Raw genomic sequence first — 27,476 nt, forward strand, 5'->3', positions numbered from 1 at the left:
AAACATGGCTGAAGTTTTAGAATGTGAGGTGTGAAGAACATTTGCATTTTTCGATAAACCAGAGTCATGAATTTCAAAGAAATAAGGTGTTACACCTAGCCACAGAGGCTAAGCCAAACAGTGTTTATTTTTCCCAAAGATTACTGATAATATGAGTGCTATGAAAGATTTATATTATGGAAAAAGTAAAGTTGCAAAGACATTTTGGAACAATGGAATTTACATTAAAAAGGGAGAAACGTATATAAAGGAGATGAGGTTATGTGTAAGGAAGAAGGCATTCTAAGATCCAACAAGTGTGAAAAGCCTCCAGCCTCTATGTACCAAACTGCTGTCTCCAGGAAGCAAAGCGAAGAGAATTCATTTTAAATATCACTATCCAGGGTATTGTGCGCTTTGCCTGGGTCTGTTGAAATCTATGTTGTTTTACTGCTGCCTTAACGGAGGTGTAACTGGGAGTTAGATTAATTAGGAGAGCTATGAGTTATCATAGTAGTAATTTGTAGACCTATGTACGTGCTTAAAATCATTTCTTTTATTAATAAATGTTTAATTTAGTTTAGTAAACAAAAACCTCAGACTCGGCGGACTTATTACTAATGAATTGAAGGCATGCTTCTCAAAATAAAAATACAAATGGCAAAAACAGTTGTGACAGCTGTTTCAATTTTCCCTCTGCGATCTGAGCAGCTCAGCATTTACCACCTGCTATGCCATAACACTATACCTCAAAGTGCCCAAATGCTATCAACAAGCCCAAATCCAAGCTATTTATTTTATGTGACTATACAAATGGTTACTTCTATTAGTTCACCTCGTCCTCTACGTATTTAAACAGCGACTTGGGAATTCCAAGTCCATAGAACTACCTTGTGAACAACCAAACCAAGTTTTTCTTTATGGCATTCTACATAAAAGCCACTCAAAAGAAACCTGTGTACAATAAGATTTGTTACATCAACTAGCTGTTTCAAAATCTGTTGTAATTCTAGACCACCTTTTTGGTTGTAGGACCACTTTTCATGTGGAGTAGTAATGATGAGTAGTAATGATATAATCTAAATTATATAATATCCATAATACAAAAGTGCTTAATATATAGTGCTTTAATAATGTTTTTAAGAAAACAGGTAATTACTTAAGTAGCAACTTGAGGGCCATTTCACTAATGTAGATAATAAGAAGACAAATCAGACAAGCTAGAAATAAAGCATAAGTGTGACTCTATTAACATTCTAGCCCATGCAAACTGAACTGCTTTTAATGTGGTTAAAAGATTGCCTGTTGCTGAATTACACACCCAATTAGTTCTCAGATCACATCCAGTACAAATAGCTATTGGCCATATGTGTATTAACAGCAACTTCCCCATATTTAGATATTTACACTTAATATCTTACAAAATAATTTCCATCAATGGACAAGTTTCCTTCCTTGCAGTTCTACTATGGAATATTCACTTGAACGTGATAGTCTCAGGAATACTTTACAGACCTGTGCAAACCCAGGCTAGTTTCTATTACTTATTCACACACGGCATATATATTATTGGAACATGGTGGGAGATTTCAGTAAGTCAATCTGACAGCTTTTCCACAAAATAGATAAATACAATCAGAAAATGCTGGAAATGCAGGTCAGGCAACACTATAATGACACCAGTTCACAACATGAGCCCAAATTGAATGCATGCCATTCCTTCCCCCTCCCCCACCCCATCCTCACAAAAGCAAATAAGAAAGTCATTGTTGAAAGCCATGGCAGCCAAGATTCTGATCACAACAAAGAAAGGGGAGTACTCAGGAGCTTTGATGGTGGACGTCTTGCCAGCCTATCATACGTGTGGGGCTAATAGTAACTACTGTTAATTAATACAAAGGGACATTTTTTGACATTTTTCTTCTCTTTTCCCTCCTTGTGCTTTTCTAATCTCACCTGCTAAAGAGATTCCAGATTCCCCCAAAACATATCTATGGATCTCCAGGGGTCCACAGACCCCAATTTGAGAACCATTGTTTGAGGCAAGCCAACTGTACATACTATTGTACGTCTCCCACAAATGCTTTTCAGTGTTTTCCATTCATTGTAATCTGTCCAAGGAAAAATGCATTTAATTTAAAAATGTAATTTGCTTAAGTCTTAACAAATCTATTTTTGTAATTGAGCAAATGCATCAATAATAAAATTGAGCCTCCACATTCAAAAGGATTTATTAATTGAGTCCTTGGCATGACTGCAATTTTTTTTTTATTAACCAAATGGAGCTATCTGGATTAGCTTCCTGAAACAGACTTAGCAAATTTGGTTAGCAGTAAGTAGCAGTATTCACTTTACTGCAGCAGGAGGTCTAATTTAACAGGAATTTTCAGAACTGACATTTCCATGAGTCAATAATGCTTACAATTAGAAAACAAATGGACTTGGACATCAAGAGCATTTTTCACAGCCTCACGGCATCTCAAAGTGGTTCACAGCCAATGAAGTATTTCTGAAATCTGTTGTGATGTTGGGAAATAGGACAATCTGGGTATAGCAAGTCCTACATACAGCAATTAAATAAATTACCAAATATATTTTAGCAATATAGTTTGAAGGAAAAATGTTAGCCAGGACATCAGGTGATGATCACTGCTCTTCTTCAAATAGTGTCATGCGATCTTTTGTGCAAACACAGAGCCTCAGTTTAACATTCTGAAAGGTCAAGCTGAAGTTCCTACAGTAGGGCTTGAATCAGCAAACTTCTAACTGAGCCAAGATTCACAGGTCATTTAATTTGTGGAGCACATCTATATTGCCCGCATTTATAAAAATCCCATACAACTATCTCCTACGAGAATTTATCATGTCCACTCACTTCCCTCCAACCCATCCTCCTGACAATGGCTCCATGGCAATTAAAAACAGAAAAGAACAAACCTGTACTTACATAGCACCTTTCATGTCTGTACGGATATTCATAAGACCCACATTTGCCCATGGTGCAGGGAATTTTCAGCAGCTGAAAATATTGAACCCTTACAACCATCTTTATTGAGGTGGGAGCTGGTTAATTGACCCAATGCAGCCAAGCACCTGAACAAACACTTGGTAGCATGTGCATATTGATTGTACATACCCAAGCTAACATTAGACATTTAGTTCTGTTGAAGGGTCATGAGGACTCGAAACGTCAACTCTTTTCTTCTCCGCCGATGCTGCCAGACCTGCTGAGTTTTTCCAGGTAATTCTGTTTTTGTTTTAGACATTTATGGGTTGGATGCACCGAGAAGAATTAACTTAACCTGTCCCATCTCCTTTCACAGGAAAACAGGTATACCATAGTATAACACAACATTTTGAAGAGAACTTACTTGAAATGGTACAGTGATGCAAAGACTTGAACTACTCAAATACAAAAACATTTTCTTATTCATGGCAATGTGAATCAATCCCATCTCTTTAATATCTGTCATCCTTCCTCCCTTTCAAATCTGTTGTGGTATCCTACTTCAAATAACTCACTCTTGATCCCTCTAGTCTTGTTAACTATCACCCAATTCCAATCTTCCTTTTTTAATTCATAGTCCTTGAACATGAAGACCCCAATGGGGAGGGAGGTGGAGGGGGTGGTCTAAAGTGGTGATTCATTTTGAGTTACAGACTCATTACAATATTTAAATACCAACTTGCCTCCTATGAGTGGGTCGGTTGCCCCTCACCACCACTCCATCCCACCCGTTAAAGCCAAAAGTGGGTGGGTTGGAGTTCGGTTTCAGTTTTCTTAATTTTTACATCCCACTTATCCCAAACCCACCTGTTTTGGTGGTTAAAAATCCACCCTCCCTCACACACAAACTAGCCCCGATGTCACAGATCCACACTTGTGTCTTCACACTGTTGAATCCCTCCTTTTCTGTTCTGGTCCCTCCAATCACACCAAAATGGCTCTTACTCAACTCATAAATGACATTCTGTACGGCTGCAATGAATTACCCCTGCTCATTCACTTTAATCTGAGGTATCTTCATACAACTGACCCTTTGTCCTCAATTACAAAAGCAACATACTGCAGATTCTGGAAAGTAAAATATAAAGATAGAAAATTACTCAGCAAGTCTGGCAACAACTATGGAGAGAGAAACAGAGTTTACATTTTGGGTTGATGAACTGAGTTCTGATAAATAATCAACCTGAAATATTAATTCTGCTTTTCTCTCCACAGATGTTGCCAGACCTGCTGAGCATTTCCAGCATTTTGTTTTCAATTCACTTTCCCCCCATTGTCCATTTCTTTGGGACTGCCCTTGAATGACCCTTGGATGATCACCACAGATGCTGCCAGAACTCCTGAGTATTTCAAGCATTTTCTATTTTTATTCCTGCTTCCTTGACCCTATTCCCACTAAACTGAACACGCAACTTCCTTTCCTAGACCCCATGTTAGCTAATATTCATGGTCCTCTCTCCATCAAATCTGCTCATCACCCATCTCCTTAAAAAAAACTCTTGACCGCTCTCCCTTTGCAAACTACCATTTGATTTCCAACCTCTCTTTCTTCTTTGGAATGTCTGAACGTGCTGTTACCTCCCAAACCCATGCCCAACTTTCCTAGAATTCCACAGTTGATTGCTTCCAATCAGGTCCCTGCAACAGAATCAAATGGATCTTATCAAAGTCACAAGCTACATCCTACATCCTAGGTGACTGTGAACATTATAATCTATCCATCCTTGTCCTTCTCAACCTGTCTGCAGCCTTTAACGTGGCTGACCACACCATACTCCTTCAACGTATTTGTCATTCGGCTTTATGGAGCTGCCGTCAGTTGATTCCATTCCTATCAATATAATCATAGCCAGAGAATCAACTGTAATGGATTCTCTTCCTACTCAGTTACCTTTCAAGTTCTTCAAGGGTTTATATCCTTGGCCTCCTATTACAATTACATCCTTCCCCTCGTTGGGTCAAGATACTGGAACTCCCTCCCTAACAGCACTGTGGGTGTACCTTCACCACACGGACTGCAACAGTTCAAGAAGGCAGCTCACCACCACCTTCACAAGGGCAATTAGGGATAGGCAACAAAAATGCTGACCTAGCCAGCGATGCCATGTCCTGTCTGATAATAATTTTTTTTTAATCATCCGAAAACACCAGTTTCTACATGTATGCTGGCAACACCAAGCTCTACCTCACCATCACCTTGCTCAGCTACTTCACTGAATTGTCAGACTGATTGACGTCCAATAATGGACTAGCAGAAATTTCTTCCAATTAAATAAATATTGTCACAGACTTTCCCTGCCTGTGATCAATGTGTTTTGTATATGAGCTGTGTGTATTTTCTTACCATCAGAGTGATTGTCCCAATTTAAGTAATTCCAGCAGCAAGCTTTGAGAGTTTTAAAATCAAGATGATTATTTATTATCCCACACTTGCCCCAGAGGTTTAAAAAGGAAACATCTCACTCATACTAATCACTCACACAAAGTCTAGATACATATGAGGAAAAAAAATACGATTAAAGTTTAATTGTCTCAGTCTCTTTTTTGTGGGAAGCCTGTAGTTTCTTAGGAGAGTTGATACTTTTAGTTGAAATGAACGTCCTGTAAGCAGAGGATTCTTGAATTTCCAGGAGGTTGGATTTCAGGTGAACTTGAAGTTGGAATAGTTGGGGAGAGTCCTTCCCTCACTTTCAACATATTGCTGTTTATTACTTCAACTGCATAGTTAACTTGCAGCTGGCTCAATGGCTGTCTGATGCATTTCTGTCCAGAATAACTTCTTGCTGTTTTAAAAGCAGGCCACAAACATGGCTCACCATGTGACCTGTTACAAGTCCAAAGTCCTTTTCCAAGTAAGGTGGATGGCCATGTTAACTATACCATCTTGCGTGATGACTTTCACACATTGAGAGTTTGAGACAGCATACGTCTTTGGATCTGAAGGACCCATTCAATTTGAAATGACCCTTTTGAATTAGTTTCCAGGAAAGGGCATCAAGTCAACATCAGTATGGATAATTGCTTTTATGCCCTCGAGACAGGAGAGTGTTTTAATCCACACGAGAAATCAGGTGATCCTCAGATGGCCATCTTTTTGTAGTCTATTGTGGTTTTTAGGAAATAATGTATTGGAATATGACAATACTGAGAACACCAAAGCCAATGTCTTTGGTCCCACCACAAACTCTATTCCCTAGCCACCGGCGCCCACCCCATCCAAGCAATTGTCTGAGGATGACCATAGCTTTCACCACCTTAGTGTTCTATGTGACCCCAAAACAAGCTTTCAACAACATCAGACAGTATATCTTTGCCAACAAGACCACCTACCTCCATCTCCGTGACGTCATCTGACACTGTCCCATCTTAGCTCATATGCTACCGAAACCCTCACTTATTCCTTTGTTACCTCTAGACTTGACTATTCCAACACAATCTTAACCAAACTTTCAACCATCTGTAAACTTAAGCTCATCCAAATGCCTGCTGCCACACCCTAACATGCATCAAGTCCCATTTACCCATCACCCGTGCTCACTGAACTACCCCTTTCAACAAGCTTTACGTCTTACTATATCCCTAATATCTTGTTATGTGGCCTGGTGCCAAATTTGTTAGATACCGCTCCAGTGTAGCACCCTGGGGCAAGGACATTTTCCTATGTTAAAGACTGTATAAATGTTGCTGAAACACTTGTAAAACTGGAGCCATTGTCTTTCCACTTCAGGGCTCATTACCTCATCCGAAATTCCATCAATTTCTTAATCCATGTCTCAGGTTTAAACAGAATGCTTTCAACCTTGAGCTGAGACTTGATTCCCCTATCCTAATCAGAAACACCACCTATTTCCACCGCTGTAACAATGCGTTTCCTGTCCCTACCTCAGCCCTTCCACTGTTGAAACCCTTATTCATGCTTTCATCCCTTTAGAAAGAGGGAGTTTATTGACTGTTAGGATTCGAAATATGGTAACTGAATTTCTGTAGACTTGCCTATGCACTCCAACACACTTCTTTCTGACATTCTCTTCTCCTCCTCTCCCCACCTCCCCCAAAAAAAACTACAGCTTGGCCAAAACTCTGCTGCTTGGATCCTACTCTTTAGCAAAGCCTGATCAGTCATTACCCTTGCCTTCACTGATTCACAATGGCTCCTGCTCCATCAACATTTCAAATGGACATTTCTTCTCTTTAACTCCCTCCTTGCCTCTTCTTACTTCTGTAATCTCCTCTAGTCCTACAAACAATCTCCCAACTCTGTCTGTCTCACTTTAACCACGTATATCCCACAATTCGCTTCGGCACTGATGGCTATGACTTTAACAACTTACGTCCACTTTTGGAATCCTCAATGCAAAACCTTAGACTTCTCTCCTGTCCTTAAAGTGTTTCCTTAATGGCCACTTCTGTGACCAAGTCGCCTCTCAAATCTCTCAGACTTACTGTCTATTTCCCACCTCCCACCCCCAACACCTCTGTGATGTACCCTTCATATTTTACATGCTATACAAGTGCAAGCCGGTGAACTAAACGTAGGATAGCAGGACATTCAATGCCTGTTAAGTGGCACTAACATGACCCTGTATGACTGCTGGTTACCAGTTAGGTAAAAGATCTCTCCTACTTGCTTCCTTAAGTTTTATTGTACAATAATTATGTCGGTTTGTGAAAAACTTCTCACTGCAACTGAAATGCTTCCAGCTAGTGTTTTCAAGGCAAGCTTGTATATTTTATGGAACAAATTGAGGTTAATGGACAGGCGTCATCAATTTGAACTTGAGCTACACAGTTGTAAGAAAGCTGACAAAGGTTGAATGTTACTTGATATATCCATCAGCCTACCCGAATATAGTTCATTTGCTCTGAAACTGCAATAAACTTCTCTCAAACATTCACTCCCTCCACCACTGACGCACAGTGGCAGCAGTGTGTACCATCTACAAGATGCACTGCAGGAACTCACCAAGGCTCCTTGGGCAGCACTTCCAAACCTACGACCTCTACCATCTAGAAGGATAAGGGCAGCAGACACATGGGAACACCACCACCTACCTAGAAGTTCCCTTCCAATCCACTCACCATCCCGACTTGGAATTATATCGCTGTTCCTTCACTGTCATTGAGTCAAAATCCTGGAACTCTCGCTCCAACAGCACTGTGGGCGTACTACACCACATGGACTGCAGCAATTCAAGAAGGCAGCTCACCACCACCTTCTCAAGGGCAATAAGGGATGGGCAATAAATGCTGGCTTAGCCAGCACCCACATCCCATGAATGGATAACTTAAAAAAAAGTGTTGTTGAAAAATAAGCCTGATAGGTCGCACAATTAATTTCCAGCAGGTACACTACTAATCTATGAAGACAGCTTTAAAAATTATGACAGGTATGTTGACTTGAGTGGGTGCCTAAGACTGGAACAGTTGAGCTAATACTTTGCATAGCTGAGGCAAGAGTTGAGAAAAATATTTCAGCATAATTTGAATTATTTACCTCCTCTATCTGTACTCCATATCCTTTCCAACCTGCACTCCATGTGGTATTTCGATAAATGTCATCCACTCGGTCAATCAATTCAATCTGCATTTAGAAAAGAAAGTTTGAAAAACAATGTGTTCAAATTATAAGCATATATGATCATACAACCTTAAGACATTGCACAGAGTAATACAACCACATTTTTCGAGAACAATCTTTTTTCCTTCTGCCTCGCATTTTATGCTTAGACGAAGGAATATTACATTGCTAAATCAAACCTAAGCAGATCAAACCTAAGGTTAACTACATAACCTCATTATGCCTCCCAATGTAATAACTATGGAATAAAAGGAATTGCATTACTGAAGGGGGAGGTGGGAAGAAGTTAGTTAGTTCTCCAAGTTTATTGTTCCAAAAACTTTGCATCAGTTTAAAAACACACGTTTAGTGTACTTTTGAAAAAATACTTAATACCTTAACACAGTGATTATGTTACTGAACCAAGTAATCAAGAGGCCTGAGCTAATGATCTGGAGAAATTAGTTCAAATCCCACTGAGGCAGCCGGGGCATTTAAATTCCATTAATTAAATAAAATCCTGGAATACAAAGCTAGTATCAGTTTCAATTAAACTACAGAATTATCATAAAAACAATCTGGTTCCCTAATGCCCTTTGGCGGAGGAAATCTGCCATCCATATCCAGTCTGGCCTGTAAGTCCAAAGCCATAGCAATATGGTTGACTCATACATGTCCTCTGAAATGATCTAGCAAGCTACTCAGTTGTACTCAAGAAGGCAGCTCACAATCAACTTCTCAGGGGCAATCAGGGATGGACAATAAATGCAAGCCAGCAATGCCCACATTCTCAGAATGAGTTTTTTAAAAATCTATGTTATTACTCTGTTTAGTATTGTCTTTTGGAGAGTGAAAAATGCTTCTCAATTTTTCTCTCCACCATCAGCGACCAAACTGATGGGTAAGCAGTCAAAGTGCTCTCAAGCTTCCATCAGTGTCAATGTAAAGGAAAACATCAGTGCTAAAAATACATATTTTATCCAAACATACAATGTCAGTCAACATCAATGCACTTCGTTAATTAAACCAGCCCACTATTTGATAGGTAAAAGGTATAATAGCATTGAAAAAAGAACAGAAAAGTATTTTCAAATCTATTCCTCCTGGGATCTGCTTACCAAATAATTGATGGTGATGCTCTCTTCCCCACGCCCCATGTGCTTAAAAAAACGATAATCTGCTACAACTAGCATTTTGCAAGTATTCTTCTCAGTATCCCGAGGAGCATTTTGCCTTTTCTGCCGCTGGATGTATTCTATCAAACAGTTAAAATTTCTGAATCAATCATTTAAAAAGGGTTAGATTTATGCCTTAATTTTCTTAAGCAAAAATAAGATATTACTCAGAATCAAACATCAGTGAATACATTTATACAATATACAAAAGATGGTATAATACTTGAATTGTGTAAGAATAAGCTTTTTTGGCTGAACTTTAGTTAAGCAAAATATAAACACAAACCGTGTGCCATGCAATGGAATGGCAGACTGCAGGTTTTCACAGAATTCCTCAAGTGGAAAATGTCCAACATAGTATAAGTGGCAAATAGCATATTTATGCATACTTAACTGATTTGTCAAAATCTGATGGCTATTATAGCCAGTCAAATTAAAATCTGGCAGATTTGATATATAACACAGCAACACTGATATAATGCATGTTGTCCAGTGCAATATAGAAAGCCTATGGAGTTGAGTCAGGTTCAGGAGACCTGAAGAATCAACCACACAAGCAGCAAAACCTGGTCAGAAACTTCAAGTTGGATTTTTGTTTTTATTAGTACCAGTAGTTTTTTTTCCTCTAAATTGTTTCAGGACTTTTCAGAAAAATATAGGCAGATCTTTTAAAAAAATGCATTAATTTAGCTCAAAATTGTACAGGTCTGGAAGCAGAGAACATGGGCTAATGCTTATCTAAAACCACAATATTAAAGATGGATAACAGACAATAACCACTGCCACCTGGGTTGTTGTTCCTCTCAAAATGGAAGGATCCACACAGGTATTCTGCAGTATCTGCTAATGAAGGAGTGAAAAGGAAAAGAAAAAAGGAAAGACAAGGTGCAAAAGAAAAAAATCCACAACATCATAAGTAACAAAAGAACTGTAAAGGTTTTTTTTCTATTCTTTCATAGGAAGTGAGCGTCGCTGGCTTGTTGGCCATCCCCAATTACCCCCGAGAAGGTAGTGGTGAGCCACCTTGAACCGCTGCAGTCCATCTGGCGAAGGAACTCCCACACTGCTGTTAGGAAAGAAGTTCCAAGATTTTGATGCAGGGGTAGTGAAAGAACGGTAATATAGTTCAAAGGCAGGGTGGTATGTGGCTTGGAGAGGAATTTGCAGGTGATGGTGTTCCCATGCGTATGTCCTTCTAGCTAATGGATGTCATGGATTTGGAAGGTGCTGTTGAAGGAGCCTGTGTACCAGTGACAATGGAGTGAACGTTTAAGGTGGTGGATGGGTGCTGATCAAGTGGGCTGCTTTGTCCTGGATGGTCTCATGTTTGAATGTCGTTGGAGCTGCATTCGTCCAGGCAAGTGGAGAGTATTCCATCACACTTCTGACTTGTGCCTTGTTAATGGGCAGGCTTTGTGAGGGTTAGGAAGTGAGTTACTTGCCACAGAATTTCCATTATCTGACTTGTTCTTCTACCTAAATTATTTATATGGTTGTTCCAGTTCAGTTTCTGGTCAATGGTAACCCCCCAGGATGCTGATAATAGGGGATTCAGCAAAGGTAATGCCATTGAATGTCATGGGGAGATGGTTAGATTTCCTCTTGTTGGAAGTGTCATTGCCTGGCACTTGTATTTCACAAATGTTACTTGCCACTTATCAGCCCAAGCCTGAATATGGTCCAGATCTTGTTGAGACTTGGACTGCTTCAGTATCTGAGGAGTCACAAATGGTGAACATCCCCACTTCTGACCTTAAGCTAGAGAGAAGCAGCTGAAGGTGTTTAGGCCTAGGACACTACCCTGAGGAACTCCTGCAGCAATGTCCTGGGACTGAGATGCTTGACCTACAACAACCACAACCATCTTTCTTTGTGCTAGGTATGCTCCAACCAGTGGAGATTTGCCCCCAACCCCACCCCCCAATTCCCATTAACTTCAGTTTTGCCAGGGGTCTTGATGCCACACTCAGTCAAATGTTGCCTAGCTGTCAAGGACAGTCATTCTCACTTCACCACTTGAGTTCAGCTCTTTTGTCCATGTTTAGACCAAGGCTGTAATGAGGTTAAGGTCAGGTGACCTTCGCAGAATCCAAACTGAGCATCAGAGGGCAGGTTATTGATGTTCTACCAGTTCTGCCAAGTGCTGCTTGGTAGAACTGTCAACAACCTCTTCCATCACTCTGCTGATGATTGAGAGGATGGTAGTGGTTGGGCGGATTTGTCCTACTTTTTATGGAAAAGACACATATGATCAATTTTCCACATTGTCAAGTAGATGCTAGTGTTGTAGCTGCACTGGAACAGCTTGCTAGGATCACAGCTGGGTCTGGAGCACAAGTCTTCAGTATTATTGCCTGAATATTGTCAGGGCCCATAGCAGTATCTGTGCCTTCAGTTGTTTCTTGATATTACGTGCAGTGAAATAAATTGGATGAAAACTGGCGTCTGTGATGCTGGGGTTCTCAGGAGGAGGCAGAGATAGATTATCCAATCGGCAATTTTGGAAGTGCTGGGCTTCCCCATCATTGAGGATGGGGATATTTGTGGAGCCTCATCTTTCTGTTAGTTGTTTAATTGTCCACCACCACTCACAACTGAATGTAACAGGACTGTAGCGTGAAAAGTCAACTGAATAAACGAGGTCCAGGGGACTAGAAAAAGTAAAGAAGGGCACACAGTACATTCACTGATCACCCACAGGAGGCTTTTTAGTGCCTGCAGATATTTGTACTCAACATTCATTCTCAGGATTGTAGAAATTGAGGGATCAGAGGGAATCTTACTAAATTATTCTTCATTTGAACCATTTTCAAACCATTCTGTCCCAGAAAGATGGCAATTGCAGCACTACTTGAACCTAAATTATCAAAATACAGCCACAGTAGCATATATAAAAAGTTTCCACGGAACCTCTAGAATACAGCAGAGGGGAATTTAGTTTAAAGGTGAAGCTTCACTCTCAACTGTTGAGCCCTAGGCATCACAGATTCCTTTACACTTTTCAAACATTCATCAACTTTCAGAAGTAAATCGCATTGATGATTAGCATATTCAAACAATTTCAAGTGACATCTGCAGTCCATTTTCAGCAAATATTGTGTATCTTAAGAAATTGTCAACTGTTGCTCATCTGGAATCTTTTCATCAAGGTTTTCACTCCAAGAAACCTCAATAAACGATGGATAACTCATTTGTCTTTTACAATGAAACAACTTGATACATGAAGTACAGCTGGCAGCTTTACTCAGATCCCCCAACTGAGCATTACATTTTATGGGCTGCCGTCAGATGCCGGTTTCTGTAATATAATGACATTGGAAGTGGTTAAAAGGGCCCTGCCTAAGGTGAAGTATCTAACCTCCTTGGGGCTATATAATTTACTTAATAAGCAGAGCCACTGAGACTGAATAAGTTAAATGTTGTTTTCATAAGGGCTTCTGACCATTGTTTCGAGCATCATAGTCTACAATTTCATCTATTTATAATTGGATTTGGCATGCAAGATGATGATCATGGTTAAATAATGCACAGGACTTTTGTAGATCATATTCACAATTCAGTTCATTTAGCTACGTAAACAGAGCTTGGAGACAGAGCGGCGTGAATAGGAATGGATCATAAAGAGAGTGGAAATTGAGATTTTGGTGGCAGTAGGAATTTGCTGGTAGGTATTAGGTAAGTAGTTAGGAATTTGGCTTGGTCGTGTAACTTAATAGAAACTGCAAGGTCAATGATAGTTAACAGGCAATCAGCTATAAGTAGCTGCCAGAATAGGTGATAAATGTTGTGAGTGAGATGCTAAGTAGTTGTAACTTGTGTGACTTTCAAAAAGGTATATCTTGGACCACACTTGTTTGCAAAACTACGGAACTTGGGAAAGCAATGCAAAACTCAGAAGCAAAGGAGCCACAGAACCTTAAGCATTAAGAAGGTTAAGTATCTAGAAATCTAATATTTAGGTTGTGTTTAGTACCGTCATGGTTCTTGGTTAAGCTTCAGTAAATAATTAGTCTTTGGTTAGTTCACTTTGAGGAGAGAGAAGAAGAAAGTATAGTTTAGATGTAGTTAACAGCAATTACACAATCACCTTATATCTAAGGAGTTCATTTTAATTTTGTAAATATTATAGAGGGACAGCCATGACCCATAAACTGCAATTCCTACATCATCTGGGAGCTTCAGAGTGCCCACATTTTCAGCAAGTGTCCCCAACCACTCAAATTTATGCTGAGGGTTTCCGAGCTTGAGGGGCAGCTGGATTCAATGCAATGCATACGAGTGGTTAAGTGTTTCCTGGAACACAAGTTCCAGAAGGAAGTCATTCCACAGCCAGATAGAGTTCAGAAAAGCAAGTGAGTGGCCACCTGGAAGAGTAGGAAGAATTAGAAATCCTTTGGGAGTGTGGCACTCTCAAGCTTTATATTCAGCATAAAAACCAATGAGGCTGACAACACCCCAAAGGACAGTCCTGAGCCTGGCATCATAACGCAAAGGACGATACAAGAAAGGACAGCAAAGTGTGGGAATGCAGTAGTAACTGAGGATTGAATAAACACGGGGAAAAACAGACAGTTCTGCTTCTGCTGACATTTGTTCCAAATGCTATGTTGCCTCTGTGATGAATGAACATTCTGCAGGGGGTTGGGAGTTGGGGAGTTGGGGAGGGGGAGGGACCCACAAATTGTGGTCCATGGCTGAACCAATACCATAGAGAAGAGGGGTAAGGTCTGTCAGAGTGGAAGGAGCTAGGGGGAAGATAAAAAACAGGATCTCAAATGGCAATAATCTCTGGATTACTCCCAATGCCATGAGCTAGTAAGAGTAGAATTTGAAGGATATGGCAAGTTAATGCATGACAAAAGGCATGGTGCAGGTGAGAGGTCTTCAAATTCCTGGGACATTTAGTTGTGTGGTAGGAGGAACTTGTTCAAGATGGAAGGGTTTCACCTGAACAGAGGAGGGACCAATATCCTTGGTTAAATATGGCTGTAGGGCAGGATTTTCAGCACTAAGAGATAGTTTTATGAAATAAAAACAAGGTGCAGAGGACTAGGGGAGACAATTTGTATTATTTCAAACTTTAATCAAGTGGGATCATTGAAAATCCAGAGGTTTGGAATGCAGGTATGTAAATGCATGATATCTGCTTAATGCGGCTGGTAAGCAGCTGGCACAAATTAGCCATATGGGATATGATTTGATGGCAATAATGGGAGACCTGACTCAAAAAGTGAGAGGAGTGAATGCTTAATATTCCTGGATACAAGGATAATAGCGTACGGGATCCTTGGCTTTATGAAGAGTGTAAATGCCAGAACGTCTTGCTAAACCTAGATAAACATTAGTTCAGTTCCAGCTGAAACATTAACTCCAATTCTGAGCGCCACATTTAAGGGTGTGAAGGCTTTGGAGGAGGTACACAGCAGAAAAAACGATTCCAGGAATGGGGGATTACAATTATGTGGACAGGTTGGAGAAGCTAGGGTTGCCCTCCCTAGGGCAGAGAAGGCCAAGAGGAGATTTGATAGAAGTGTTGAAAATCATGATGGGTTTTGGAAAAGGAAGTAAAGATGAACTGTCTCCAACAGCTAAAGGGTTGATAACCAGAGGACACGGAATTAAGGTGATTGGCTGAAGAACCAGAGGCAGCATAAAACTTTTACACAAGTGGCTAGGATTTGAAGTGCACTGCCTGTGTGGTGGATACAGATTCAATAATGTTCTTCAAAAGCAAACTGGATTAATACTTGGGAGAAAAAAAATTGCAGGTATATGGGGAAAAGAGAGGAGTGGCACTATCTGGATTGGTCATCAAAAGGGCCGACACAAACTCTCAATCAAATGGCCCTCCTGTGCTGTACTATTCTATGAAACCTCAAAAAGTGATAAAATGTGCAAGTCAGATCAAAATTCACAGCCATATTATAAGAGGTCTGTAGCCACAAGTGGAAACTAACAGAAAACAAAGCATGAACAAAATCCTTCTAGCAGCCTTTCAAGATTTCCCCGTCTTAAGAGAAATGGAAAGCACCAAGACCCAATCAGTTTCCTTGCAAGGAGAAGCCACTGAACAGGTAAACAACAGAATTCCATTTCACATCAGTAATGAGTAAAATAATGACTTATGATGTAGCCCAATTACTAAGCTGTCAGGAGCATACTCTATAGCAAAGATCAGGGTTTGTGATGGAGGTTAAAATAAAAATAAAATAATGAAAATACTCAGGTCAGGCAGCATCTGTGGACAGAAAAACAGAGTTAACATTTCAGGTCGATGACCTTTCGTCATTTTAGAACAAGGGAGTGTGCATTTCGCTGTTCAAAGGTGGAAAAATAAGTAGGTAAAGAAATGGTAAGCAGTTTATACACTGTCTTTTCAAAATTGAAATTTAATCACACACCATTTAGGAAGCAGTGAGAAAAGGAAACTTTGTCAAAGTGTAGTTAAAATCAATGGAGCATTTCAAACATTTTGGATGAAAAAAATTGGACAGAAAGTTATCTTCCCTTGGTCATTATCTTCCCTTTCCAGGACCAGTACAGACCATAGACCTCCATTTAGTATTATATCCCTCTTCTTTCGGGAACACATTAGAACACTAACTTGCAGGGTCTGGACTTAAAGACCCCAGCCAAAAATAAGACCCCATGGCTGTGAGCCAAGTCCAATTGGCTGCCGAGCACAAACCAAGGAACTGAACCTCCCAGCATTGGACCTCATAGGGATATAGCATTTTAAAGACCAGTACCAGAGAACAGCACCCCAGTTCTCCAATGGGGTAATTTTAATGGATAGAGGCAGGGAAGAAAGTTGCATGGGTACTGCAGATGGTCCAAAAATGTTGTTCTTGTCATCTTAATTTGATTCTGCTCCCTGAAAACCAGGGATGTGTATATTCTCTTTTTGATTAGCCTGATTCAGCCCTCCAAGACTATGCCAAATGTAACAGTTTTGATGGGACTTGCAGCACCCTACCATTAATGAGAAGGAAAAGTAAACACTTCACACAATATGGTTTCTGCATAATAGAAGCGTGCATCAAGAAGAGTGCACTGACTCTATTATATTGTCTATCACATTGTATCCAACTCATCTCTGGATCGTCATGCAATGACTGACTGAAGTAATTGCTGACTGAAGTAATTTCTTCCTAATTATTTCTCATTATTGCATTCTTAGCTTATAAAGCCCACTCCTCATCCTTTCTGCTTAACACAAAATGCTTCTCTACATAAATATACATTTTAAACATTTGGTGGAAAATGTGTTCAATTGCTTAAGACATCTTTAGCATAACTCACTAAGATAAAAGCAAAATACTGTGAATGGTGAAAATCTGAAACAAAAAGCAAAAAATGCTGGAATGCTCTGAAGAAGAGTCATACGGACTCGAAACATTAACTCTGATTCTCTCTCCACAGATGCTGCCAGAACTGCTGAGTTTTTCCAGCATTTTCTGTATTTGTTTTAGCATAACTCAGTTTTATCCATCTATCTTGCCTGTTCCTAGTACTCATTAGACATGTCCTGTCTAGGCAGTAATTTCCAGAAGCCGAAGTAGGCATTGATGGAGATTATAGGGGTAGTTCACCTGTCTATCCTTTTGACAGCAGAGGCACAAGTCCATGTTCCCTGTACCTTCATAAAAACAAAAGGGAATGGAAAGTAGTACAAGAACTGAAGCAAAATATTACTGCATAAGATTAAGAACACTATCTTAATGCACAGGAATTATACAATAGACCATAAACAGAATTCATTAGCTTCAGAAGAGCTAAGCTCTCTTTCCATGTTACTAAGTTATCAGTTGAGGACTCAATATTCAAGCTCACTTTACAAAATGATATTACACATACGAGTGATTTGTTTTTTTTTGAAATCACACATGGGATTACCATAAGGTAAATTCTCCTATAAACTGTACAAACCAATGCAAGAAGCCATAATAATCTACACATGCTGAAGATTTGTTAACCCCTCAATATGAGTCATTTCTGTTCAAAAGCACACCCTACATTCAGCTGTACCATGTTCCACAAATGGCAACAATAGCCTCTGCCCTTTTATCTGTTTGTAAAATGTGTTTGGAACATCCACAAGGTGAGCACAACTCCTAGGCACACAAGCGGTACTGTACTGCAAATGACTGAGAATGGGCTTCAGTTGTGATTACAGAATTTAAAATTCTGTACAAATAATTTGAGGAAATTGCAGAATAGTAAGCCAAACACATCCAGTACCATTGTGTAAAGTCCTTTCCCAGACAACATGAGAGATGTGTGCCTATATTTCAGCCAGCACAGAGATAATAAATCTGTAAATCAGCTACGCGAACAGCAGTTTAGCTGAAGAGCAATTTACAAAATGAACCAGGCCACATAAGATAATTTCTCAAATGCACCCACCTGTCGAGGCATCTATATCAAAATCATCCTCCTCATCCTCAACATCTTCTGGAAAAAGCTCAGATTCATTCAGCTTTACATAACCACAAACATTTGATGACGTTAAACGCCCAATTTCCCGGACATCTTCAGATTTGTATGCCAACAATTTTTCAACAGGCACAGAATCAATAAACCTCCATAGTGGCTAGAAGCAGGAATAAAAAAAATTGTCACTTAATCAAATAAATTAATAAAAATTCAACTTAAAACTTTTCACAACTCACGTTGCCCAATCTTGCCATAAAAGAACCTGGGGTGGGGGGAAAGAGTGCAGGAAGTGGGTAGGGCATGTGCAAGGGGGCATGCACAGAAAGGTGGGAGGAAAAGGGGTGAAGGTGGGTGAAGAAGGAGGGGGTGAAGAGAGAAACGGATAGAGAGACAAAGTCAAAGAGGAAAAGACTTCTAGAGTGGAGGCTCACCAATTGGCAAAATAGGCCAGAGTCGGAAGATTTAACTATGAGAGCGATAAGATTTGGAGTTTGAAGCAAGGCTGCATAAGGGGTTAAAGACAAAGTTTAAACATAATACCACAAAGATCAAAGTGTTAATCTGAGTCAGCAAGAATAGGCAACCAGACACAAATTGTTGCATTTCAGAAGTGAGTGTTTGTGGAAAGTGAGGGAGTGACAGACAGAAAGGAGGACAATGCAATCGCTGAGTCTAGAGGTGAAAAAAGCCTGAATCAAAATTTCAGTGGCAGAGAGGCAAGCAATGCTGTGTAGTTGTAAACATTTTTGGCAATGCAAGGTATGAGATTTACAGCTCAGCTCAGGGTTGAACTGGATCCAATAACATACTTATCTAATGTTTCTCTTTACACATAGAAATAGACAAGAATACAAATACTTCATGAGCTTACTGCAGCCATAAAAAAGACCAACAGCAGAATAGAGCCTAAGAGTAAAGAAGTACCAATTGTACAAAACACTAGTTAGTAATCTGTAGTAGTAGCAGCACAATTTTGGGCACATTATAGAACGGATGCTTAAAGAATTAGAGAGCATACTGCGTAAATTTACCACCAAGATACTATGGTCCAAATGGTCTCCTCCTGTGTTGTAAACTAGTATGGCTCACATATGGATTAGTATTCAATATCTTTGAGCTCAAATGTATTTTAAGTACAATTCTCCTTCAGCATGACAGATAGAGTAGTTCAACTCAAAAAACCTATATAATGTTGTGCAGACTTCAGGGTTTCATGATATGACATCTTAGAGAAGTAAATTAAAATCAAGTATACCTCTACATTATATTCTCCTTCATCAGTAACAATTCTGGCAGTAAAATCCTCATCATCAATAACAGCTCGGACTTTTGACCCTGGTTCACCTTTTATTTAAAAACATAAGTTTTATATAATTAGACTTCTGATCCTTTATAGTTTCTATTTCAACATTGATTTAGCCTTTACAATTCCTGATCTCAGTAGGAGTGGTATGTAATTAATAAATAATCATTGGTGCCTATGGTGCTAAAAATCTGTCACATATGAAGAGCTTTTACAAATTACAATGTTGAGAGATTCTGGCAACAATCACCAATGCTTTTACTGTAGAAATATAGTGTTCATTGCACACAGGAGCAAATGGCAGCCATAAAAAATGTAATTCCACTAATAGTAACTGTCTATATCAACTTGAATTTTCCAGATAAGATACCGGCCATAAATTGAAACAAAAATACTGTTTTCTGCTAGAAATTTTTAAGGCTCAATTTCTATTTCTGTTTCATTCTACTTGAGTTTTGCATAATGTGAAACCTTGATCATACAGAAACTGGACGTTCAAAAGCAATATGTGTTATTAAATTAGCTTTATCAATTCCAAATCTCTCTGGGTAGCTGTCAAGTTGAATCACTACTATCTCTGTTTTTTGTGCAACTTTATAATATTATACTTCAACATTAAACTATGAGAAATAAAATGCAAACACTGAAATGGTGCTAATATCATCCCTATTTTCCCCTCATTTTTTATATAAATATTGATTTAATATTTTCCCCATCTAACCTGTTTTTTTGGATTTTTTTTCCTCCCTTCTAAAATATCAAATTTAAATAAAAGCTTTTTATTTCCTAGTTTGTTTTCTTCTGTCCTTCACTTTGCCAGATAAAACCATTTTGAAAAATGAAAACTGCATTTTCATCAGCTTCAAAATTCAAGCTAATCAAAGCCCAGACTTTGAAGACTGGCACAGGAATTATTTAAGCATCAACAGTAAGATGGCAACTATTAAAATTGATATACCCATCAATGCCCTCAGACTCTAACACCTGTATAAGGAACACATCTGCCACTCAAGATAATGATGGTAAAATTCAGTGGAATGCAATGCAAAGAACAGTGTGTACCTAACCCATCATTCCCCTTACCATATTACATGATTCTCTACTTGACTCTTTCATTTGAATCTATCCACAAAGTTCTGAGAGTGTCTGCAACACTTCAAAGTGTCAGAAGAACATTAATAAAGAGAAAAGCATGTTATTTCTCTCACTGAGGTCAGAAATTTGCAAACAAATCAGCAATTTTACCCTGGTCAACAGCTTACATCACTATGGTCCTCATAACGCACTTAGAAGTCTCAAAGCTCTTACCAGGGCAGTTGATCGTGAGTGGACAGGGTGGGGTGAGAGAAAAAAAAGCGAATAAAGGAAGGCAGCCAGAAAAAGCATAAACAATGTCACGAGAATGTTCGAAGGAGGATGTGAATCCAGGGACAGGGATGGGAAAGTAGCGAAACTTAAGGAAGTGGCTTTAGTGGATAGATAAGATTGCTTAAGGAGGGTGTACTCCCTTGTACATGGGAAGTCAGTGGAGGGAGAGGAGGAGGAAGAGGCAGAAAGACTCATTTATGTAGTGCTTTTCATGACAATTGGATGCCTCAAAGCACCAATGAAGTATTTTTGAAATGCAGTCACTGTTTTAATATAAGAATGTAGCAGTCAATTTGCATATACCAGGTTTCCACAAACAACGTGATAACGACCAAATCATCTATTTCTGTGGTGTTGATTGTGAGATAAATGTTGGCTAGGACACTGGGAATAACTCCCTGACTGTTCTTTAAAATATTGCCGTGGGATCTTCAGCATCCAACTGAGCAAGCAAATGGGCCTTAGTTCAACATTTCATCCAAAAGAAAGCACCTCCGACAGTGCAGAACTCCCTGCAGTGGAGTGTCAGCCTTGAATTTTGTACTCAAGCCCTGAAGTGGTACTTGAACCCGAAACTTTGTGAGTCACAAAGAAGATTGCTACCAACTGAGCCATGGCTGACACTATGGCTTGTTAAGGACAAGAATAATGGGGACGTGAGCCTCAGCACGCATGAGGACACAAGTTGCAACAGTTTGAATAACTTGTGGTTTACGAGCGATAGAGGTGTGGTGGTCAACAAGGAAGGGCTGTTCCAGCAGTGGAGTTAGAGGGGTAGGGGCAGAGGCATGCAACACTGCAAACATAAAAGAAAATGGTCTCATCAACAAATCAGGTGTGCAAGTTAACTTCAAGCAATAAAACAAAGTTCCACACTTCTGGACCATGCGAGCAGCTGAGATTGGAAGTATGTAGATTGTTGCCGAAGACTATATGGATGATTTCTGTTTTGCTGCATTAAATTTTGTTTCATCTTAATGTCGCATAAGCAGTTGGAAACAATGGCAACATCCATATGCAGATGGACAGAGACAATAAAGCAGAGTCAATGGCCTCATTTGGATGTGATTGAATTGTGGACCAATGCAATTTAGGGCAGGAGTAATAGGGCAGGATCTGCTGTAGGACAAGATACAGACAGAGTTTTGGATAAGTTGAAGTTTACAGAGATGCAAAACGGCAGGCTAGTCAGGAAAATTTTCAAGCAGTCATTGGAACATAAGAACCGAGAAACAGGAAGAGGCCATTCAGCCTCAAACCTGTTCTGCCATTTAATTAGATCATGCCTAATGTGTACATTAACTCTATTTTCCTCTTCACATTATCAATCTCAGTTTTGAAATTTTCAATTGATTTAACCTCAGCAGCTTTTTGGGAGAGTGTTCCACTATTTATGGAGAAATACTTCCTAACATCATCTCCAGATGTTTTAGCTCCAATTTTAAGGTGACTCCCCCTTGGTTCCAGATTTCTCCAGCAGGGGAAATAATTTCTTACTATCTCTCCTTTGACGCTATTAAATGTCTCAATTAAGTCATCCCTCAATCATCAATTTTCATGAGACTACAAGGCTAGTCAATGCAACCTGCCTTCTCAAGTCCTGGCATAATTTTGATGAATCTGCAATGTACCTCTCTTTCCTGAGGTGCGTTATCCAGAACAGAATGCAGTACTCCAAATGGATATAACCAGAGCTCTGAACAGCTATAACATAACTTCCACCCCTTTATTTTCCAACCCACCTGAGAAAAAGGACAGCATATTATCTTTCTAATTTTTTTTTGTATCTGTACCTATTTATTAGTTTTCAGTGATTTCAATGCTTGCATCTCCAAATCACTGTGCTTGTCCAGCTTCTAGCATCTCACCATTTAGAAACCACACATTTTTTTATTCATTCTTTCATGGGATGAGCGCACCACTGGCAAATCCAGCATTTGCTGCCCAACCCTAAATGCCCTTGAACTAAATGGCTTGCCACGCCATTTCACAGGGTAGTTAAATCAACTACATTGCAGTGGGTCTGGAGTCACATGTAGGCCAGGCCAGATAAGGACTGCAGATTTCCTTCCCTAAAGAACATTAGTGAATCAAGTGGGTTTTTACAACAATTGACAATGGTTTCATGGTCACAATTACTGAGACTAGCATTTCAATTCCAGATTATTAATTGAATTTTAAATTCTACCTGCTACCATGGTGGAATTTGGTCCTTCCTTCTTCAGCTCAAAAGTGGATGAACTCTCACTTTCCAACAATGAATTCTTTCTGCCAATCTTTCCCCCTTCTCAATCTATCAATGACTCTTTGCAATTTTCTGCTCCTATCTACACTATTTACTTTGTAATCTGAGTGGCATTCGGCAAATGTAGATATACAGCTCTCAATTTCTTTATCACAGATGTTTATAATTACAATGAAGGGCTAAGGCCGCAGTACAGATTGGGCGTAGAGAATGAGGTTTTCAATAACAAAGACAAATGGTTTTACTGAGGTGGAAGCAGACATCTGTGTCGTGAAGAATGCATGCGGTTAGAAGCTCAGCAATAGGAAGTCAATGCTGCAAAGAGTCTGGTTGAGCCTGGCACAATGCTGAGGGCTACAGTCTTTCCAGTGTTTAGCTGAAGAAATTTATAGCTCAACCATAATTAGGTACTGAACAACTGGTTATTAACTAATTAAAGCTAATCAATAAATATCTGCTAATGGACTGAAGGCTATTAAAACAGATAAATTATTTTCTCAGTAGCTTCTATTTATTTTTTTACCTTTCACCTTTTGCTTTGTACCACTAATTCCACATCAGCATTTAATTAATAAGTATAAGCAATCTGGTTACCAACAGTTTCAGGCAATGTCACTTCCATTTTCTGATTTGGACAACCTGATGATTTCAGTGCACAGTACCTTTACATATTTTTGCACAGCTGGTTAACTAATAGGACAGCTTGTGAGCAGGCTGCATTGTACCTTCTGGGTTTCTACCTGGTTGTCTGCAATTTACATGGAATTGGAGTTCATGTAATACATGGTTTTATGATATAAAAGTCTCACTGATATAGAGCAGCCTGGAAGCCATTACAACTGGATCACTAGATTCCAACCTGAAGGCCAGAGTTTAAAATTTTGTGATTGGATAATTCAACCAGGTTTATCAGAAGGAGTGAATATATCCTGTTTAAAAAAAATAATTTCCTTTCCTCCAAAACACCTTTCATATTATTGCACTTGAATATTACCTAGGCTTATGCTTTCATTGCAACAATGCTACAGCCTACAAAAGTACTTCATGGTTTAAAAACAGTTAAATGCACTAACCAATCACGTGGCCAGTAAAGAAGTTTTTCCATTGCACAGGATATTCTTCTTCATTTCCATATCCATCTACTACAACTGCTCTGAAAGTTTCAGAAAATTGCTCCACGCTTGAAGTTAAATACAGTTTAAAATTTCTGTGAAGCAAGAAGGTCAAAGTAAGATATCAAAGAATCCTGTAGCGGCAATGTTTTTCTGTCAATCACTTGTTAGAAGCATACATGCTTACATTGCACTCTTACACAAAAACATATTTCGACACACACATGACTTGGAACTATATCACTACTCCTTCACTGTCGCTAGGTCAAAATTCTGGAATCCCTTCTTAACAGCACTGTGATTGTACCCATACCAATGGACTGCAGCTGTTCAAGGTAGCAGCTCACGACCTTCTCAAGGGCAATCAGGAATGGGCAATAAACGCTGGCCTAGCCAGCTATGCCCACATCATAGAAACATAGAAAATCGGAGCAGGAGTAGCCTTTCAGCCCCTCAAGCCTGCTCCGCCATTCATCATGATCATGGCTGATCATCCATCTCAATAGCCTGCTCCCACTTTCTCCCCATATCCTTTGATCCCTTTTGCCCCAATAGCTATATCTAACTCCTTCTTGAAAACATATAATGTTTTGGCCTCAACTACTTTGTGGTAGCGAATTCCACAGGCTCACCACTCTCTGGGTGAAGAAATTTCTCCTCATCTCAGTCCTAAATGGTCTACCCCATATCCTCAGACTGTTACCCCTGGTTCTGGACTCCACCACCATTGGGAACATTCTTCCTGAATCTACCCTGCCTAGTCCTGTTAGAATTTTATAGGTTTCTATGAGATTCCCCCCTCATTCTTCTGAACTCCAGCGAATATAATCTTAACCAACTCAATCTCTCCTCATATGTCAGTCCCGCTATCCCAGGAATCAGTCTGGTAAACTCCCTCTATTGCAAGAACATCCTTCCTTAGATAAGGAGACCAAAACTGCACACAATATTCCAGGTGTGGTCTCACCAAGGCCCTGTATAATTGCAGCAAAGCATCCCTACTCCTGTACTCGAATCCTCTCGCTATTAAGGCCAACATACCATTTGCCTTCTTTACCGCCTGCTGCACCTGCATGCTTATCTTCAACGACTGGTGTACGAGGACACCCAGGTCTCGTTGCACATTCCCCTCTCTTAATTTATAGCCATTCAGATAATAATCAGCCTTCATGTTTTTGCTACCAAAGTGGATAACCTCACATTTATCCACAGTATACTGCATCTGCCACGCATTTGCCCACTCACTCAGCTTGTCCAAATCACACTGAAGCATCTCTGCATCCTCCTCACAGCTTACCCTCCCACCCAGCTTTGTGTCATCTGCAAATTTGGAGATATTACATTTAGTTCCCTCATCTAAATCATTTATATATATATATATATATATATATATATATAGTGAATAGCTGGGGTCCCAGCACTGGTCCCTGCGATACCCCACTAGTCACTGCCTGCCATCAGAAAAAGACCCGCTTATTCTACTCAATGCTTTCTGTCTGCCAACCAGTTTTCTATCCATCTCAATACACTACTCCCAATCCCATGTGCTTTAATTTTACAAGCCAATTCCCTATGTGGGACTTTGTCAAAAGCCTTCTGAAAGTCCAAATAAACTACATCCACTGGCTCCCCCTCATCAATTCTACTAGTTACATCCTCGAAAATTTCCAGAAGATTTGTCAAGCATGATTTCCCTTTTGTAAATCCAGGCTGACTCTGTCTAATTCCGCCACTGTTTTCCAAGTGCTCAGCTTATTAAATCTTTTATAATGGACTCTAGAATTTTGCCCACTACCGACTATCAGGCTGACTGATCTATAATTCCCTGTTTTCTCTCTACCTCCCTTTTTAAATAGTGGAGTTACATTAGCTACCCTTCCAATCTGTAGGAACTGTTCCAGAGTCTATAGAATCTAGGAAGATGACCACCAATGTATCCACTATTTCTAGGGCCACTTCCTTAAGTACTCTGGGATGTAGATTATCAGGCCCTGGGGATTTATTGGCCTTCAATCCGATCAATTTCCCCAACACCATTTCCCTACTAATACTGATTTCTTTCAGTTCCTCCCTCTCACTAAATCTTGTGTTCCCCAACATTTCTGGTATGTTATTTGTGTCCTCCTTTGTGAAGACAGAACCAAAGTATGTATTTAGTTGGTCAGGCATTTCTTTGTTCCCCATTATAAATCCCCCTGTTTCTGACTGTAAGGGACCTACATTTGTCTTCACCAATCTTTTTCTCTTCACATACCTATAGAAACTTTTACAGTCAGTTTTTATGTTCCCCGCAAGCTTACTCTTGTACTCTATTTTACCTTTCTTAATCAATCCCTTGGTCCTCCTTTGCTGAATTCTAAACTGTTCCCATTCCTCAGGTCTGTTGTTTTTTTTAGCCAATTTGTATGCATCTTCCTTGGATCTTATACCATTTCTTATAGCATAGTTTGGCCACCTTTCCTGCTTTACTTTTGCACCAGACAGGAATAAACAATTGTTGTAGTTCGCCCATGCGCTCTTTGAATGTTTGCCATTGCCTATCCACCTTTAAGTAACGTTTCCCAATCCATCATAGCCAACTCGCACCTCATACCATCGTAGTTTCCCTTCTTAAGATTCAGGACCCTAGTCTCAGAATTAACTATGTCACTCTCCATCTTGATAAAGAATTCTATCATATTATGGTCGCTCATCCACAAGGGGCCTCACACAATTAGGTTGCCAATTATTCCTTTCTCAATATTCAAGAAGGCAGCTCACTGCTACTTTCTCCAAGGCAACTAGGGAAGGATAATGATTGTTGATCTTGCCAGCAATGTCCATATCCTGTGATCGAATCAAAAAAAAGGCTGTAAGACAGATAATGAAAACCTGAATAACTTAACTATCTTTAGGAATATTTGAATATTTTTTTAAAATATTGAATATTTTAAAAAAAAGAGCCACTCTTGGTGATGGACTTTGAAGTCCCCCCACCCAGAACACATTCTGCACCCTTGCCACCCCCAGTGCTTGCTCCAAGTGGTGTTCAACATGGAGCAACACTGATTCATCAGCTGAGGGGGCACAGTAATACCCAGTCTAGGATGGCCTGTTCTCGAGTTGGTTCCTCAACGTATTGGTCCAGAAAAGCATCCCGTATACACTCCAGGAATTCCTCCTCTACGGTATTGTCACTATCCCATGAGCAAATGAATAAAAAAGAATTTTAAAGCAATTCACATAGCAAAGCCGTTTAAATTAATCTATGGCACACACTTAATGTTAGGAATACAGGAAAAGTCTTTTCTGAAG

At 39.7% G+C, this 27,476-nt stretch overlaps 1 protein-coding gene across 5 annotated transcripts in view; it reads right to left on the bottom strand.

Moving 5' to 3' along the window:
• Nucleotides 1-27,476, bottom strand: part of adam17b (ADAM metallopeptidase domain 17b) — a 109,394-nt gene that overhangs the window by 64,487 nt on the left and 17,431 nt on the right. For all 5 annotated transcript variants that reach the window (XR_005943033.1, XR_005943034.1, XM_041188018.1 and 2 more), the window contains exons 3-7: nucleotides 24,144-24,277; nucleotides 19,410-19,498; nucleotides 18,125-18,311; nucleotides 9,662-9,798; nucleotides 8,481-8,567 (exon numbers count right to left, since the gene is read on the bottom strand). Coding sequence is in view for 3 of the 5 variants with exons in the window: in XM_041188018.1 (XP_041043952.1) it covers nucleotides 8,481-8,567; nucleotides 9,662-9,798; nucleotides 18,125-18,311; nucleotides 19,410-19,498; nucleotides 24,144-24,277 (634 nt within the window). In the remaining 2 variants the exon portion in view is untranslated. The remainder of the gene's footprint in view (nucleotides 1-8,480; nucleotides 8,568-9,661; nucleotides 9,799-18,124; nucleotides 18,312-19,409; nucleotides 19,499-24,143; nucleotides 24,278-27,476) is intronic.

The sequence above is a fragment of the Carcharodon carcharias genome, chromosome 5 (genome assembly GCF_017639515.1).
Source record: "Carcharodon carcharias isolate sCarCar2 chromosome 5, sCarCar2.pri, whole genome shotgun sequence".
Taxonomy (NCBI): Eukaryota; Metazoa; Chordata; class Chondrichthyes; order Lamniformes; family Lamnidae; genus Carcharodon; species Carcharodon carcharias.